At 34.8% G+C, this 17,427-nt stretch overlaps 1 protein-coding gene across 16 annotated transcripts in view; it reads right to left on the minus strand.

Annotated features, from left to right (window-relative positions):
- The window catches only part of SCN3A (sodium voltage-gated channel alpha subunit 3), a 116,726-nt gene that overhangs the window by 39,708 nt on the left and 59,591 nt on the right, over positions 1–17,427 (minus strand). For 6 of the 16 annotated variants that reach the window (XM_045367176.2, XM_074009362.1, XM_005573347.4 and 3 more), the window contains 6 exons: positions 11,859–12,206; positions 10,682–10,814; positions 9,088–9,326; positions 3,863–4,036; positions 2,558–2,914; positions 286–756 (listed from right to left, as the gene is read on the minus strand). In XM_045367176.2, coding sequence (XP_045223111.2) covers positions 286–756; positions 2,558–2,914; positions 3,863–4,036; positions 9,088–9,326; positions 10,682–10,814; positions 11,859–12,206 — 1,722 coding nt within the window. The remainder of the gene's footprint in view (positions 1–285; positions 757–2,557; positions 2,915–3,862; positions 4,037–9,087; positions 9,327–10,681; positions 10,815–11,858; positions 12,207–17,427) is intronic. The other 10 variants (XM_005573349.4, XM_005573350.4, XM_074009368.1 and 7 more) reach the window with 4 other exon arrangements.

Raw genomic sequence — 17,427 nt, forward strand, 5'->3', positions numbered from 1 at the left:
ACCACATTTTCAAACGATCAAGAAAATGAATATACTAAATACTCAGAATGGTTTAATTTCTTGTGAAAAGTTGGAATTTTTAGAAATGCATTTCCCCATAAAGAGTATCTGGTGATTTTCCAGCATCACTATATATATATATATATATATATATATATATATATATATATATATGACTTTCAATATTACTTTTTAATAATGCATATAAGTACAATGAAAATAGTAAATAACTGTAGTACATGGTTATCATAGGAAATGCAACAAAAAATTTAAAAGCATTCTTACCTCTTTGCTTTCTTCTAGTTCTGACTCACTGCTGAACTCTTCAGTATTTAAGTTTTCAAAGTCAGACTCTCCAACAGCAATTGGCACTGTTACGGTGAGGCTGGGGTTGTTTATGAATGACATATAATCATTTTCATCGATTACGTATTTTTCAACACTGCTTCCGGTACCTACACCACTGGTGGTTCCATTCCCATCTCTAAGATAATTAAGCTCTTTGCTTATTTCAATTCCAGTATTATTGGACATGCAGCTGTCTATCTTATTGCCTTCATGGATTTCTATAACTTTTGGCTTTCTAAAAAAGGCTTTTTGGAAACACTCCCGTATCTTATTTTTCACATAATCGATTCCCTTTTGCATTCTTCCTACTGCAATCTGCAGATTATTCATTTCATTGTCATCATCAGTAGCAGCAAGGTTGTCTGAGCTAAATGAACTCAACAATAAGGCCAGAAAGAGGTTCAGAACCTAAAAGAAAAAACGAAAAAAACTATTTTAATATTGAAATATGCATTTAAATAACAGCCTAAAAAGGGAACTCAGATCTTTGCTAAAATTATTTCAGCAAATGTTTATTGAATGCTTACTATATTTCAGATGCCATGCCTAAGTCACACACTCTTTAAAAGACTTGATATCCTGCTCTAAGGGCAAAACGATAAAACAAGCACCTCTCCTTTTTTCCTGTTGGGAGGGACAATAGGAAAGCAGAGCTTCTAAGATTTTAAATGGTGTCTACTCAGGTTTGCCAGGGAAAAGACAAAATCTCGCCCTCAAGGTTTTTGCCAATGAGAGAGAAAAAAAGATACTTTCATCTTAATCATTTTATCTTACTTCATCTTACCATTTTTTTTCCCTAGGGAATTTCTAGCTTCATGTATATAAAGAATGAACTCATTTATTTAATAGCCTGATGATATGTACCAAATGATGCACTTGAAATACAAATTCCTTTGGCCCGATGGCCACAAACTTTTATAACAGCAGAAATTTCTAAGTCAAATTATATACGATTTAACATGTTTCCCATCAAATACACTTTGAAATTTATGTGTTCAAATAGCTCAACAGATGGAGAGAAATCAAAAAGTGTACCAGGGTTTAGGCTAAACTCATAAGTTTTCTTTTTCTTTCTTTGTGTGTGTGTGCATGTGTGTAGAAAGTATGAGGCAATATTAACTCTCAGAATGTGAAAAAGCTACCCAGCCAACTGGTAAGTTATGGTTAATGCAGGAATAATTCATTATTTCTGATGTAAAAGAAAATTTATAACAATATTTTTAGCCTGAAATGGAGTTAGTTATTGAGTTTCAGAATATGTTACACTATAGGAAGACATGCAAGGCAAAAGCCCCAGTTTGTTTCCCTATTTCTGTATCAGATTTTTTTCAGAATCTAGAGCTCCCTAATTTACTATTCTGGAGAAAAAAATTGCGTGTTTGTAGGTATCCCAGTAGCATTCTTTTGAACAAGTTTATCTGAAATGTATCCCCCTCAAAGGAAAGGCCTAATGTAATGACATAAAGAAATGCTTTGCCCACACATGATTGAGAAATTTAAGCATTAAACATCTAACTATATAAACTATGTTTTTATATTAGTGATTTTAAGTCACAGTTAAAACTAAGCCCTTTGAGTCTGAACAATGTCCATACATATGAATAAGTTAAACTGTAATAATTGGTATTCCTTTAGTAATGCAAATTCAGGGAAGGAAACATTTTGTCCTCCTCCAAGTTACTTGGATAATTACAATGCATAGCTAAAATATAATGGTCTACTTCACTGAAATGTGTCTTCAAAACTTGGTAGTATATGACCTATATCTCTGAGTAAGCCAACTACATGAACTATGAACATGCAAAGAGCAATTTGATTATAGAATAGATAGTTGTCTTTTTAGATTTAGTAGAGGTCATTTTCATATCAAAACAATATTAGGACACAATTCGTCTTAGTGATAAAAATTTACTTTCTTTGAAGAAGAAAGGAAAATCTAATAGTTATGCCCCTCAGGCATTCATAAATACCCCTGATTTAATCTTTACATCAAAGATATGATTTCAGTTTTGTTATCCCAATGTCATAAAAAATGGGAAACCAGAGTCCAGGAGAGGTTAAATAACTTGCTCATTCTCAGAGTGTTAATAGGGGGATTTTAGTCTAGGCCACTTACTATAAACCAGAGATATGTTTACCATATCTGGCCACCTTCCCAGCTACTGTCTGCTCTTGTTCTAATTTATCAGCATTTGTAATACATACGTACCACAAGGTTTCCAATGACCATGACCAACATGAAAACAATAAGGCACATGGTTTGGCCAGCAACCTCCATACAGTCCCACATGGTCTCTATCCACTCTCCACACAGCACGCGGAACACAATCAGGAAGGAGTGGAAGAAGTCGTTCATGTGCCACCGTGGGAGCGTACAGTCATCATTGATCTTGCAGACACATTCTTTGTAGCTCTTACCAAAGAGCTGCATGCCGACCACAGCAAAAATGAAGACGATGATGGCCAATACCAAGGTGAGGTTTCCTAGAGCCCCCACTGAATTGCCAATGATCTTAATTAGCATATTTAGTGTGGGCCAGGATTTTGCCAACTTGAAAACTCTAAGCTGTAATGAAGTGAAAAGATGCTCTTAGTAGTAATCATAATATAATTTTATACATTATTTTATTAGTATGTGGTATCATAGAACCACATGTGGTAGATGTAAAAACTCAAAATATGCTGAACTAATTCAATTTCAAATCCAGAAAAACCAGTGTTAACAATATTAGAATTGTAAATCAGGTCATAATATCATTTAAGGGCAAAAGTAAAAATAATAAAACATTTCAGAAATAATAAATAAAACATTTCTGATTCATCAAAAGATATGCCCATGTAAACAAATTGATATTTTGATTAGAGACATTTTTAAATTAGCAAACTAATGTTATCTTCAGGTTCTATTTTAGAGAGTAAAAAGAAATATTAAAAGTATAAATCATATATTTTTATGGGCCAAATAAAATAAAAGTAAAATAAACTAAATAATATGATACAAATGTACAGAAAAAATTTGAATACACATTTTGCTTAATTTTCAATAAAAATTGTATATATTTCTCAATAAAATTGTGCTATAATTTAAAAAGTTTGTTATACAATTATTTAAGATATTAATAACATCAAATATTTCCCCGCATGTTGCTTTAAAACAGTCCCCATTGATAGAAGTAGGGTTAATAAAAAGCTAAAATTAATTGGGGCCTAAAATTCTTATTTGCATGTCTTTACAGACTGTAAGGCCAAAAAAACTTCATAAACTGAAAACACAGTTTTGGGAAGTACACGTAGGTTTTCAGATGTGCCCTACATACCTAATCATTATAAAGTATTTCAAACGCTTTCATCAATCTTAGAAACTGTTTATACTTAAAGAGGATGTTTATAATTTTTTAGAATGTTATATATTGATGTAAAATTAAAATTAAAATTAAAAATTATATAAATATACATTGATTCAATTTCAAAATAAATGTGCCAATGAGCGACAGGAATATATATAAATAGATACCAGTCTGAATGATCGCAGTACAGACAATCCTTCCACATTTGATAGACCAAGCTCCATTAAACTCAGGCTGACAATAATTCCATCAAAGATATTCCAGCCCTCTTGGAAGTAGTAATAAGGATCCATGGCAATGATCTTGAGAACCATTTCTGCTGTGAAAATCCCAGTGAAGACCTAAAAATAGAGATCAGCACTACTTCAAGAGCACTGAAAAACACTGATGCTACATGAATTTATAAAGAAGAACATTAATAGTCAGGAATAAAAATATCTAAAATTTAAAGTGAGAAAATGTGACAAATCAACTCAAGTCTAGCTTTTTTTTTTTTGTTTTCATTTTCATTTTTATTTATTTATTTTTGAGACATTGTCTCCTTCTGTTGCCCAGGTTGGAGTACAGTGGCACGATCTCGGCTCACTGCAACCTCCGCCTCCCAGGTTCAAGTGATTCCCCTGCCTCAGCCTCCCAAATAGCTGGGATTACAGGAGTGGGCCACCATGCCCAGCTAATTTTTGTAATTTCAGTAGAGACAGGGTTTCACATCATGTTGGCCAGGCCAATCTCGAACCCCTGACCCAAAGTGATCTGCCCGCCTCAGCCTCCCAAAGTACTGGGATTACAGGCATGAGCCACCACACCCAGTCATGTCTAGCATTTTTTTTTTCCCCTCTAGGAGAGTATTTTATTAAGCAGAGTGATATTATTATTATTATTATTATTTTTTTTTTTTTTTTGAGACGGAGTCTCGCTGTGTCTCCCAGGCTGGAGTGCAGTGGCCGGATCTCGGCTCACTGCAAGCTCCGCCTCCCGGGTTCACGCCATTCTCCCGCCTCAGCCTCCCAAGTAGCTGAGACTACAGGCGCCCGCCACCACACCCGGCTAGTTTTTTGTATTTTTAGTAGAGACGGGGTTTCACCGTGTTAGCCAGGATAGTCTCGATCTCCTGACCTCGTGATCCACCCACCTCGGCCTCCCAAAGTGCTGGGATTACAGGCTTGAGCCACCGCGCCCGGCCCAGAGTGATATTATTTAATGAATCTGCTGGATTTCCAAGAAAAACACTAATTTTAAAACATTTCGTGGTCTACATTTTAAATCTGGTATTGAATAATAGCTCCTGAATTATTGCCCTTGTTGGTACACTACATGTCTAACACAATCACAACCAAATTCATTTCTGGGTAGTATTGCATCAGGAACAAATCCACATATTATTGAAAGTTATTAAAAATTGATTTCATAAAAACCATATTTTGTTTTTGATTTTGTGTTTTTTAAGGGATACCATCTTATTTCTATAATTTTATAAACATTCCTGAAACAAGAGTAAGTTTGCCGTAAATGGTTTATAACGATCTCTGGATGCATGCCTCAGAATTAAGGTTAATGGATTAGTAGAGTAACAAACTGCAGATTTAACTGAAACCAGCAGGAGAAAATACTCAGTATGCATATACATGTAAATAAGATTAATAAATCACTTGAGTGGCTAGCTAAATGTGTATTTGACAATAGAAAGAAAAACAATGAAACAAACACATTTATTTTTTAACTCAAAATGATAGGCTGAGAGACACAGGACATGAAGAATTGTGAAATCACTCTTGCAGAAAATCTTTTAAAGCAATTCTCTTAATTCACTATAGTTAAAAATTACAATTTATGACTGTAAAGTCAAGCTTAGCATTTACCAAGATAAATCAGCCTTTATCTTGAAGGAATTCTGTCAAAATAACAGTATAACAATTATTTGGTTTCCTAAAACATTGTATTACTTAAAAGAAATATTGATCCACCCTTACAGATGTATAAATTCAGCTAACACTTCATTGTTTCCAATCACAGATGAAAAATACCCATCACAGAAAGAAAAACAGCCTGACGGTAGTCATCCATTCACTCAAATAGAAATAAAATGTATTTTAAGCAAGCCTAGTACATGAAAATCCAGGTATATGGTGAAATGCCCATTGAAAAATATATTTTTCATTTTACAGAATAACACATCAAAGATTCTTTTTTTCAAATAGTGATTTTGCCTGGTAAATACAAAGTAAGTTCTAACTATACAAATTTTATTTCTTGTATAAAACTTTTAGAAGCAGTTATTATTTGAAATAGGCACTCTGATGATAGAAATATATTATTTAAAGTGAGCTAGAACCATCCAGGGAAATAATCTACAAACATCTCTTTCTATAGAAAATCATAAGGTGGTATTTTCAGCTCTTCTAAAATGACTAGATCTCATGCCTTTAAAAACATATACCCTAAATTTACGCTTATCTAAAAATGTAATCCCACCATGAAACTTTTCATTAAAAATAATATTTTTATTACAGCTAGTAATCCAAAATGACAGCTATATCTCTGTAAATGTTTTCAGTTAAGGCCCTAAAAATCAATGGGATTGTTTTTGGTACATTTTAATCTAGTTTCAGCATTTTCAGGTAGGTTGGAAATGTTTGTTATGATGAAGATGTTGTCTAACCTACTACGATTGATAGGCTATTTTTTGCTTATTGAATCCCTATGATGGTTGCAAGCATTTTATAATGATTAAAAAACAAACAGAAAAATACTCCACAAAAATACAGAGCACCTTAGCAAAACTTAATTGAGATTCAAGGTCTCTTGATATTCAAATTTGATTAATCTCATCAACTAGGAAGTGATTAATTTTTATGTACTGCAGAAACAATACAAAATGGGGTAGGTTGATCTAAGTTAAGATGGAAAATTCCACAATTCAATGTCCTCATGTATAATATAAGGCAGTATGCAATAATTTGAGCCGTAATAAACTAGTCCATAGATATTCTAAATATATGTTAATGAGCAAATTATAAGCTCTCCACAAAACATGCTGTGTAATCATCTATGATCTATAATATAGTCTTAAGTCAGCTAAGCACCCATGATAGAAATTCTGTCTTTCTCCCTCACATGCTCTCTCTCTGCCTATATATTAAATATATGTATTACTTTCATATGTATAAATATTTATGATAAAGGTTGTTATGGGTAGGAAATAAGATATTCTATGAACAAATGCTTTGTAAATTATGCAATGCATTATTGATATGTTAATCATTATAGTAAGGAGGTATCAACCAATAGAGTCAGTCACTTTACATATTCTCCTATTGTTATGGTTAGAAATAAATAACTCAGGTCCGTTCCCTATAATTTATGCTCTCTATCTTGACAAGTTTTGTTTCCCCAGCACTAAACTGAACTTATAGATGGTTCTATCACCAACAATCTACCAGGCATCAGTCTCCCATTCCACTTTCCCACCTCATTATTTCAGTTACTACCCATCAAGTAATAGAATTGTAGAACTGGAACATACATAAAAAGTCATTTAGTCCAACACACTCATTGTTTATATGTGTGTTGAGAAAATAGACTCAAGGATCTAAGTGACTTTTCAAAACCACACAGATATTTACCATGACCACTTTGACTAGGACCTAGATTTGATGCTTTTGTCATGTGCTTTTTCATTCAATCATCTTATAATCCAGCCTCTCTTATCCTGTGTTTCCATACTCAACTGCTCCAACATTGGAATTCTATATTTACTGTTTCACTCTGGCAAGTTTCCAAAATCTTCCTTCACCTGTTCAACTTCCCTGACTGTCCAATATCCTGGGAAAAATACAAGAACTACACCAGAAATATTTTCCATCATTATTTCAAAGAAAGGTCTGAAAGGGTAATAGCATATATATGAGGAAGGAAACTGTTTATTGAGCACATGCTAGATGCCAGGCACAGTCTAGGTGCTTTCACATTACCTCATGTGACCTTCACAACAATTCCGCACGAAGGGGATTACTACACTCATTTCAATAGTAGAAAACAAAGACTCAGATTGTTTATCAGACTTGTCCAGAGGCCATATCACTAGTAAGCACTGGCAACTAAGGTCAAACTCAGTTCCACTCCACTGCAAAGCCTGTGTTCTTTTGCAAAATCATGCTACCTGTAGCAGCCTTTTTGGCTAGGTATCAACCAGTGGGTTATTCATTGAGTGACTCCCATGTAAACACTGAGAGAGGCAACAGAAAAATGGGACATGGCCTTTGCCAAAGATGAAGAAAATCTTAAGAATATGTGAGTATTCTACTGAGTCACGTAATGCAGAGAATTTGAGGTCGCTTATTAGGGCACACATTTATCCAGTTGTCCACTAGCATTTCCTTTCCCCCTTCTGTTGGCAATTGCTCCTCCACCCATGATTCCTCAGGACTGCTATGTTTTCAACACGATTCCACCCTCTGCCAAAGCTGATTAAATCAGAGGTGAGCATCTGACCCAAATTATGCCGAAGTTCTATCAGGAGTCTTTGGAATGAGACTCAAAAAGAGATTCAGGCTTTTTCCAGTGTAGAGGTTGTAAGATGTAAAATCAGTGAGCTTTTACTGAACATTTGCTGACCTAAAGACAAATGATGCAGTGAACTTGCAGGCCATATCTAAGCCCTTGATGAAGACTGTTCCTGAAGTCAGACTGCAATACTGCCCTTTATTTAGTTTGTTAGTCTACCTTTTCCCTCCATTCCAGTTTTCCCACTACCCCTTGCCCCAAGTTTGTTTGAGTTAGTACAGGGCAAGGTCTTGATTAATAATATATGTAAACCCTTTTCTTACGTGTTCACTCATTTTGATCAGCACACACAGACACAGATGCATGCTCAGTAATTTAAACCAGAGGTATGGCTAAATCACAAATGCACATTTAGCAACTATTTATTTTCTTGTATGAGTATCACTGAAGCTTTTTATTAGGTAGTTAACTTGAAACAATGATGTTCTTTTTTAAAATATACATCAATCTTTGGGTCATCCTTTCAATGGACATGATTTTTTTAGAGGCTGTGTGGGTTAAAATCACATGTTTGTGGAGCCAGGATTAGATCTTCTGGTTTATCTGGACCCACATTTCCAGAAAGAACAACTGTAAAGATTTTGAGATGTTTACAACTGGTAAGACACCACGATCAATCAGCACAGACATTGGCCTAAACAATTAGCATTCATACCAGTTGAGTTTTAGGCTCTATTGCTGAGATTCCCTGTAATATTGCTTAGATATTTCTTTCTATGAGGAAAGAGGATACAATTTTTGGGTTCAGCACAGCACAAACAGATCTTTCCCTTTGGTCTATGTCTCCCACCTCTGCCAAAGTAATTAAGTAAACTTCAAATGTACTTACCAGGTTTCCTACAGTCAATACACTACTGAATTGCTCGGTCATAGGGTAGTGCTCCATGGCCATAAAGAGGGTATTTAAGACTATGCAAATAGTGATGGCAAGATCAACAAATGGATCCATAACAATTAAATTCACAAGATGTTTTACTTTTAACCATGCATCACAGCAGTCCCAGATCAAGAACACATTGGCAAATCTATACCAGCATGGTGGACATTTCTGTCTAGATTCTTCAAGTTCTGGAGGGACAATAAAGAGGGAGAGTAGTAAATAACAACAAAAATGAGTTATTATTGCCAGTAGATTTTATATCATTTAACAAAATTGATGCTTATATTTGAAAATAGAAATTCATATTACTTAAGAAACTTAAGAAGACAATCCCATTAAATATTTTCAGAAAATACTAATTAAAATGTCATATAGATTGACTTTTTTCTTTTAAATACAGAAAATAAGCACTTTGAATTTAATATTTTGCTTTAAAATCACTAGGTTATGATTGATTAAATTGCTGTATTCTCTTTGTCAAAACAGAATTTTAAATAAGCATTACACAACTATTAAAATTTTAAATAATTATGGTTTCTTCTGAAAGTACCTTTTTAAAAACATTGTCTAAAGTTGTGATCCCTTATGTGTGTGATAATATTTATGAACTATTCTCTCCTCTCATAGTTTCCATATCAACATTCATCTTGCACACAATGAGAATGTAGTATGCCTTTCTTTTTAGTATACATTCAGACTCAAATCTACTTTTGTGGCTGGTACATATCTTTTAGAATTTTAGCATCATGTATTTAAAATATTACTTGAAATTTTAATGGATGAGGCCTGTTACAAAATAATTATTATGTGACTGTATATCTAATACACCAAGAAGACGTGATACAAAATGTAATAGATGTTTTTTAAAGAACATATGTTAGAATTGACATACAATTGATCTAAAAAGGGCAGTACTAATATATTCTCTCTCCAGACTTCACGGAGTGAGGACTGTGTGAAGTATGAACAAGTTTAGTGTATAAATAGTTGCTGCCCATTCCTGTATGTCAAAATCAATGAACACATCTGTCCATGGTCCTTTGGAGGAATGTAATGGTTGTTGTGTATGTAGAAGATGGAAGAGAGACCCTTTCGTAGGATCTCTCTTGGAGTGGAGGACAGGTTTTGATTTGTCCAACTCATTCAAGCGCTCCCACAACCCTATCAACACCTCCATGCCTGAAGAACAGACTAAAGCCTGAAAGAAATGTTTCCTTATGCTTCTATATACCAAGACTTAGAAAGGGGGAAGAGTTTACTCTATTTGCATATGAGTAACATAACATAAGAAGAAATCCTCATTGATATAATATCAAGTGGTGAAATATCACTCTGCAAGCAAGGTAAGGACCCAACTCAAAAAGAAATAAGGCCAATATTAGTTTTTGTAATCAATGTGATAATATACTCCATATATCACATTCTTAGGTCTAGTATATAGTTTTGATCTGGGTAACAGACTTCAGTAACTCTATGAAAAGAAGGAATAGTTCACAAAGCACATAATCACAGAAAGTTGACTGTTCCATGACCTGCTTCTTACCTTCCATTGTGTTGGTCAGAATGCTGGCTATGCTCATGGCTCTTTGCCTTCCAGACGAATCCTCCAGCATCTCCATTGAAATCTGGTAAGAACTTAACCTTCTCTTTCTGATTTCCGTTTCAGTGGTGGTGCCCTGCAAACCAAATACTGATGGCTCAAACCACTCTTTCTAATAAGTAATACAACACCACATAGCATTTCTTTGGTAAATCATGCCACATGCAATTTTTCCAGTTAAGAATTTTCAAGGAATAAAATGTTGAATTATTGTTAAGTTATAAACAGTTTTGTTTTTAAAAAAAAGTTATCGCAGGTAGTACTATTTAAGAGGAATTCACCAGTGGATGCAGTTGTATAACACAATTATATTACAGAAATATTTTAATTAACCTGTCACAATTTTCAAGGAAATTTGTTGTAAACATGCTAAAGTCATTTATTATTTTATTTCATTTAGGTGAAAATTATTTTTATCCTCTATCAATGATTAATAATCAGATCAATCTCCCCCCCAATAAATACTATGATTATATAGTCTCAAGGCTGAATTATTTTCTTTGAGGCTATATTGACAATATTGACATACGTGGGCCAATTTTTTTCCATGCACAAACACAGATGTACAATGAAATGTGTGTGCTTTCCTGAAATTTCTTTAATTATTTCTATATCTCTTCCTATTAAAAAACAACACATTTTAGAGTCATTTTAAAATAGCACTGTAAATATTGACAGTTGTATGAAACTGCCCATTATCAACAAATTGTTTATAATATTTAATTTTAAGAATATGAATTTTCCAGAATATGAATAGATAATTTTACAATTCTTCGTGATTATGCATCTTACAGATTTGATGGTGAAAATGTCCATTATTTGTCTTGGTAGGTCTACCAAATTTGCAGATATGTGTTTCAAAGCAGACTCTAAAAACTGGGCCCTTTTAACCTAAAGCCATGGTCCCTTACAATGAATTCCCATACAACAAAAGCTAATGCTCCCGTACAATTCAATTGATTCTCAATATTCTATTGTTTTCCCTTTGATTAATCATGTATTATTTTTACCAACTTTTCATTTTGAGGAAGCAGGACGGTATAACAGCCTAAACTGTCCAGGCTTTGATTATTTCAAATTAGTGAATAATGTCAGTGGCAGCTAGGTCATCTATTATCACCTCTGGGAGAAGTTGTCCAGTAGGTGACGTTAGAGCTGAAGGTCCACCCACCAAGGAAACCACACCATTGCAATCCACAGTGCTGTGCATCTTCCCATTTGCTGGAAGCCCTGGCACCATCCTGGATGACATACTGGCCTGACTAACGTTACTGTTGCGTCGCTCTCCATGTCTGTGCGGCACAAACAGTGAGTCTCTCCTGCTTTCGCTGTCTTCAAATGTGCTGTGTTCGTCATCAGCAAAGTCATTTTCAGATCCAACATCCTTTGCCCGACCTCTGAAACTGAAAATGCTTGTTTTGCTATTGCGTCTTGGGGAAAACAGGGAGCCACGGATACTCAACAGAGACTGCGGAGAAAGCAAAAAGGAATGGGATGGGGTGGGGGGAGAACACAATTATTTAATAAAAATAAAAGTATTAATATTAAAAGATCTATTTTCTTTTGAGTTAGTATAGTCTTGCTCTTAAACATGGATTATCAAATTTATAGAGGACACATATATTTTAATACTTTTATTAAAGCAAATTTAAGTAAAAGAGTGTTTTTCTGACTAACAATACTGATTCGCAATTTAAGTCTTCACTTCAGGTGGATTGGGTTATCATAATGCTATAGGTTAGGGACCAGATGCTGAAAAGGCTAAATGATAACTTTTGATGGGAGTGGTGGTTAAACAAATAGTAAGTAGCTTCTACTTCTTAATGCTGTAATCTGAAGGGAATGCAACCTGGAGAATAAGTTTTGGCTCAAGTGAGAATGTTGGCTCAAATTTAAAATATTTGTTTCAAATGTTGCATTGTAGCCAGTATTTCACTTCAGGATAATTATTTTTTTTAAAAAAAAACTACTATTTTTCCATTCCCTTCTTTTGAATTCTGAAAGAAAATTAGTTTACTCTTTGTCTGAAATGGTTTGTCTCTACCCACATGGGAATAGAAGTCACAAAACTTACCTACGATGTTGTCTTCCAAATTTGCTAACAGTTTCCCAAATGGCAACCAATGATTCACCTTATTTGAGAGACTACATGTCATAGCAAACGCAACAGAGAGGATTCCTAAACTGCTACATAAATTACTCTTCTTGTGTAAAATATAACACTGGCTTATAAAAGCAAGACATATAACATGACTTCACCAGCGGGTGGTGTAAAAAACAGCATATACTTCTGATTTTACTTTAACTGTATTGAAAAGAGACAATTCAAAACGTTTTTTATTACAGCTATTCCCAAGTAAGTTAAGCGAACTGTTTCCTAGTACCAGAAAATGAGGATTTAGCTTGAAGTTCCCTCTAGCACATTTTGAAAGGATTTTAAACTAGCAACCCCAAATTATTCTGTGTGTATTCTAGTCTTGCAGATAGTTTTCAAAAACATCTCTATTCAGTCTGCAGAATATTTGTTTTCTCCCCTCATCATGAACAATGGCATTCCTCCTCGCTCTCTCATTCCCTTTCCTACTTCTCTTCACACCCAGGGTAATATACATACATACATATACATATACATATGTCAGCAGCAAACATTCCTGGATCTTCTCTCTCTTCTAAGCTTTAGTGTAAAACCAAATAAAATGATTTTAGTGGAAAAAACAGAAAAGGCAGACTCTGTCAAACTTATTTTTGGTTCCTCTGCCTAATTAGGTCATGCTGATTTTCGTAGGCCCCATTTTTAGCTTTATTTTTATGGCTTTTCCCAGACTGCAAAGCACCAGAATAATCTTTGTTGTCCTCTGTCTCAGTGATATTCTGGAAGGATATTATTCACTAAAAAGTGCTCTGTTCCTTTGGATTTGGTTAGATTCTCCACAGGAACTGTTGGCTGTCCAGCTTGTCCATCGGAGGGTGTGTCTATGTAATACTTAATTCCTGTAGCAGGTTTGTCTACCGAAGGGCAGACAGTAGAGGGATTTTACAGCAAAGTGATCAAGAGATCAGATCATGTGAAGACATCAATTCATCCCCCCATTAATAAAGAATGCTAATGCTTTTCATTTCCTCAGATTCCATTTAAATGATCAATATAATAACAGTTATATCCAGAACTCGTGTTTTTATTGTTGTTGTTGTCGTTGTTTTGAGGCAGAGTCTCGCTCTGTCGCCCAGGCTGAAGTGCAGTGGTGTAATCTCGGCTCACTGCAATCTCCACCTCTCAGGTTCAAGCTATTCTCCTGCCTTACCCTCCTGAGTTGTTGGGACTAGAGGTGCCTGCCACCACACCTGGCTAATATTTGTATTTTTAATAGAGACAGGGTTTCACCATGATGGTCAAGTTGGCCTTGAACTCCCGACCTCAGGTGATCTGCCCACCCTGGCCTTCTAAAGCCCTGAGATTAGAGGCATGAGCCACCACACCCAGCCCAGAATTAGTGTTTTGAAACATTTGCGTGTATGTGAATCACTCTGAGAGTTAAAAATATATATTTTTAGGTCCCAGATTTTTGGAATATGGATTCAGCAAGTAGCAGATGGGACTCTGGAATCTGAATTTTCTTGACACATTCCAGGTGACTGTAATACAGGGTGGACCTCATCCTACACTCAGAGAAATACTAAGTTGGACTTACATTAGTCCCTAGGATGGCTGAGTGTAATCACCTCAATACACCTGTGTTCTGAAACTGTCTCTGAAAACTGAAAATTGGCCTACACAGTATTGGTTGGGAGTATGTGGTATGTGTGTGCATCCATTATGTATCTGGGACATGCCTTTAATTTGGATATTTTTATGTCAGGTATTTTCAAAGGCGTTCCAGATCTCTGAGTTTATTCGAAACTTCTATTCACTCTTCGGAATGTATAATAATGGGTGTGAGCGCAGCTTTCAAGGCAACAGAGACAGAAAAAGAAGATAACAGAAATAGCATTCAGAGAAAATAAACCAAAAATAACACACTGGAAGATGCAGCAGAGTGGAGGGAATACCCACAGATGTGGCAACACTTTCTCTAGGGAAAACCAGCTTTAATGTTTTAAGGAGTGAAAGGCTATCTTTCTTTGCCTCAGGCATGTCAAAACATATTTCCCAGGTATCTTTTTCATCTTGTTCCCAGAAGATAAATGTAGACTGTTTCTTAATTTTCAGTAACAAAAGGGGAAATAGAAGAAATTAGGTCTGTAAGACACAAGCATGCAGGTAGGCTTTGGATTCAAAGTGGGTTGGGAAAAGTCAAGATGGAAAAAGATGCTGGGAATTTTAAGATGTTCTAGTGGGAACAAGGAAAGTGAGTATTTGTTGGAAGTACTTAGCATTTTGAGGTTTCATTTTATACTTTTAAATACTTCTTTATTTTGTACTACTAACATATATAATCTGCTTAAAAATAAAATAATGTAATAAACAAAATAACATTTGTAATTTATGTGAATAGAAGACAGGGTGTCCACAATTTATGGCCTCTCTGCTTTGACATTTTCAGAAGATATATTTGATTTGAGCAGTATTTACTGTCTATCTTATGTTTCCTGTCCCCACCACCTTCCCTGATTCTCTTTCTACCAGATTCCTTTTCTGTTTACAGAATCAGAAACTGTAAACCGTTTATGGTATATTTCTGCTTGTTAGTTGTGTTAATGCTCTTAGCCTGTCTTTACTGGGAGATGCAAATTTAAAACTAATAGATTATTTCTTTCACTTTTGAAATTACCTATCTATCCATCTGTCTTCTATTTACAAATATAAAATGAACGACATCTACCATATGTATGTACTGTTTCTGTTTTTAGTATTAAAACATTGGCCATCAGCTAACCTCCCTGCTCTTGCCTGTCTGGGGTTTCCTCAGCTCCGGCAAACCAAGTCTACCAGTTGCTCCTAAAGCACTCCAGGCATGCTACCATGTCAGGGTTTTGAACGCTGTTCCATAAGATAGCCTCTTCCTTTGCCTCCTCCAAATCTTTCCCAAAATGTCTAAATAGTGAGGTCATTGTAAACCACCCTATTTAAAATTTTTCTTCCAATTATGGCTCGTGTTCCTTTTTTCCTCCTTACTTTTTTTTCCGTAACATTTGTTACCTTCTAACGCAGTCTATAACTTATTTATGTTGTTTATTGTCCGTCTCCTTGGGAATAAATTTCCATGAGGTCAGTGAATTGAATCTCATTTGTTCTTTGAGGTATTTTCAGCATCTTGAATTATGCTTGCCACATAGTTGGTGATCAATGAATATTTGTTGATTGGACTGAATGAACTAATCTGCAAACTTTTATTTGAGCAAAATGATGAAACGATAAAGGAAAGAATACTATCAAACTGCGTACATACATTTGTGAGTAATTAAAACTACTCAAAAGTTTTGTTTCCCTCATTTGAAATTCATTCATCAATTTTAACTTAATAAGAGACTTATTCTTTGTCACACAGATTTTCGATATATTGCTTAGTCCCGTAAAACTCTTTAATGTAGGTGTTCTTACTTTATTTTACAGAAATTTTACAAAGTACAACTGACTTGACCAAGGTCACAGAACTAGTTTGGCGATGAGATATGAACACGAACATTTGTGTTCACTATAGCATCATTATGCTATAGTTTCATATACTCTTAATTCTAATAACTCCTAATAGTTTTAAGAATTCCAAAATATCAAGGGTGACTGTTTAAGAAAAAAAAAATCTGATCTGAGAAACCAAGTTGCCCTCCAGAGCTTCAAGTTAATTCCAAATGTGTTATACTGATTTGATAATATATTTTATATTTGTATTACACAAAACAGTAATAGTTGAATTTCTTGATATTGATATTGTCTTAAATGGCTTTTATCTTAAAACTCTTTGTGTATTCATGTCCATTTTGTTCTAATATGAGAATACAAGTTTTAAGTTATTGATATAGTCTACTTTTTTCTTTAAAAATATTTGTTTACATATTAAACTTAGATTATAAAAATTCACTGAGAACTTGCATATTACCTTTTCTCCCAACCAAAAGTAAATACTATGTTGAATTTTGTGTTTATTACTTCTGTTTTTTTAGAAGTTTCTTTCTGTTTTTTTTTTTTTTTTTTTTTTTTTGAGACGGAGTCTTGCTCTGTGCCCCAGGCTGGAGTGCAGTGGCCCGATCTCGGCTCACTGCAAGCTCCGCCCCCCCTGGGTTCACGCCATTCTCCTGCCTCAGCCTCCCGAGTAGCTGGGACTACAGGCGCCCGCCACCTCGCCCGGCTAATTTTCTTGTATTTTTAGTAGAGACGGGGTTTCACCGTGTTAGCCAGGATGGTCTCGATCTCCTGACCTCGTGATCCGCCCGTCTCGGCCTCCCAAAGTGCTGGGATTACAGGCTTGAGCCACCGCGCCCAGCCAGAAGTTTCTTTCTTTATGAAAAATATATCATACCTCTTGGTTGATTTGCAGTTTTTGATTAAATTAATCTTATATATTATCTCTCGAAGCATTATTTTTAGGGTATAATTCTGATTCAAGATTGTTATGATTAGAAGCATTTGCAATTCATAGCACATGAAATTCTAATGGTGCCAAATAGTGTTCAAAGCCATAATTGTACTTATCACAGATTTTATAACTAATTATTCTTTACACCAGACATATGTAAACAATATATTAACTTAC

This window comes from Macaca fascicularis, chromosome 12, assembly GCF_037993035.2.
Source record: "Macaca fascicularis isolate 582-1 chromosome 12, T2T-MFA8v1.1".
Taxonomy (NCBI): Eukaryota; Metazoa; Chordata; class Mammalia; order Primates; family Cercopithecidae; genus Macaca; species Macaca fascicularis.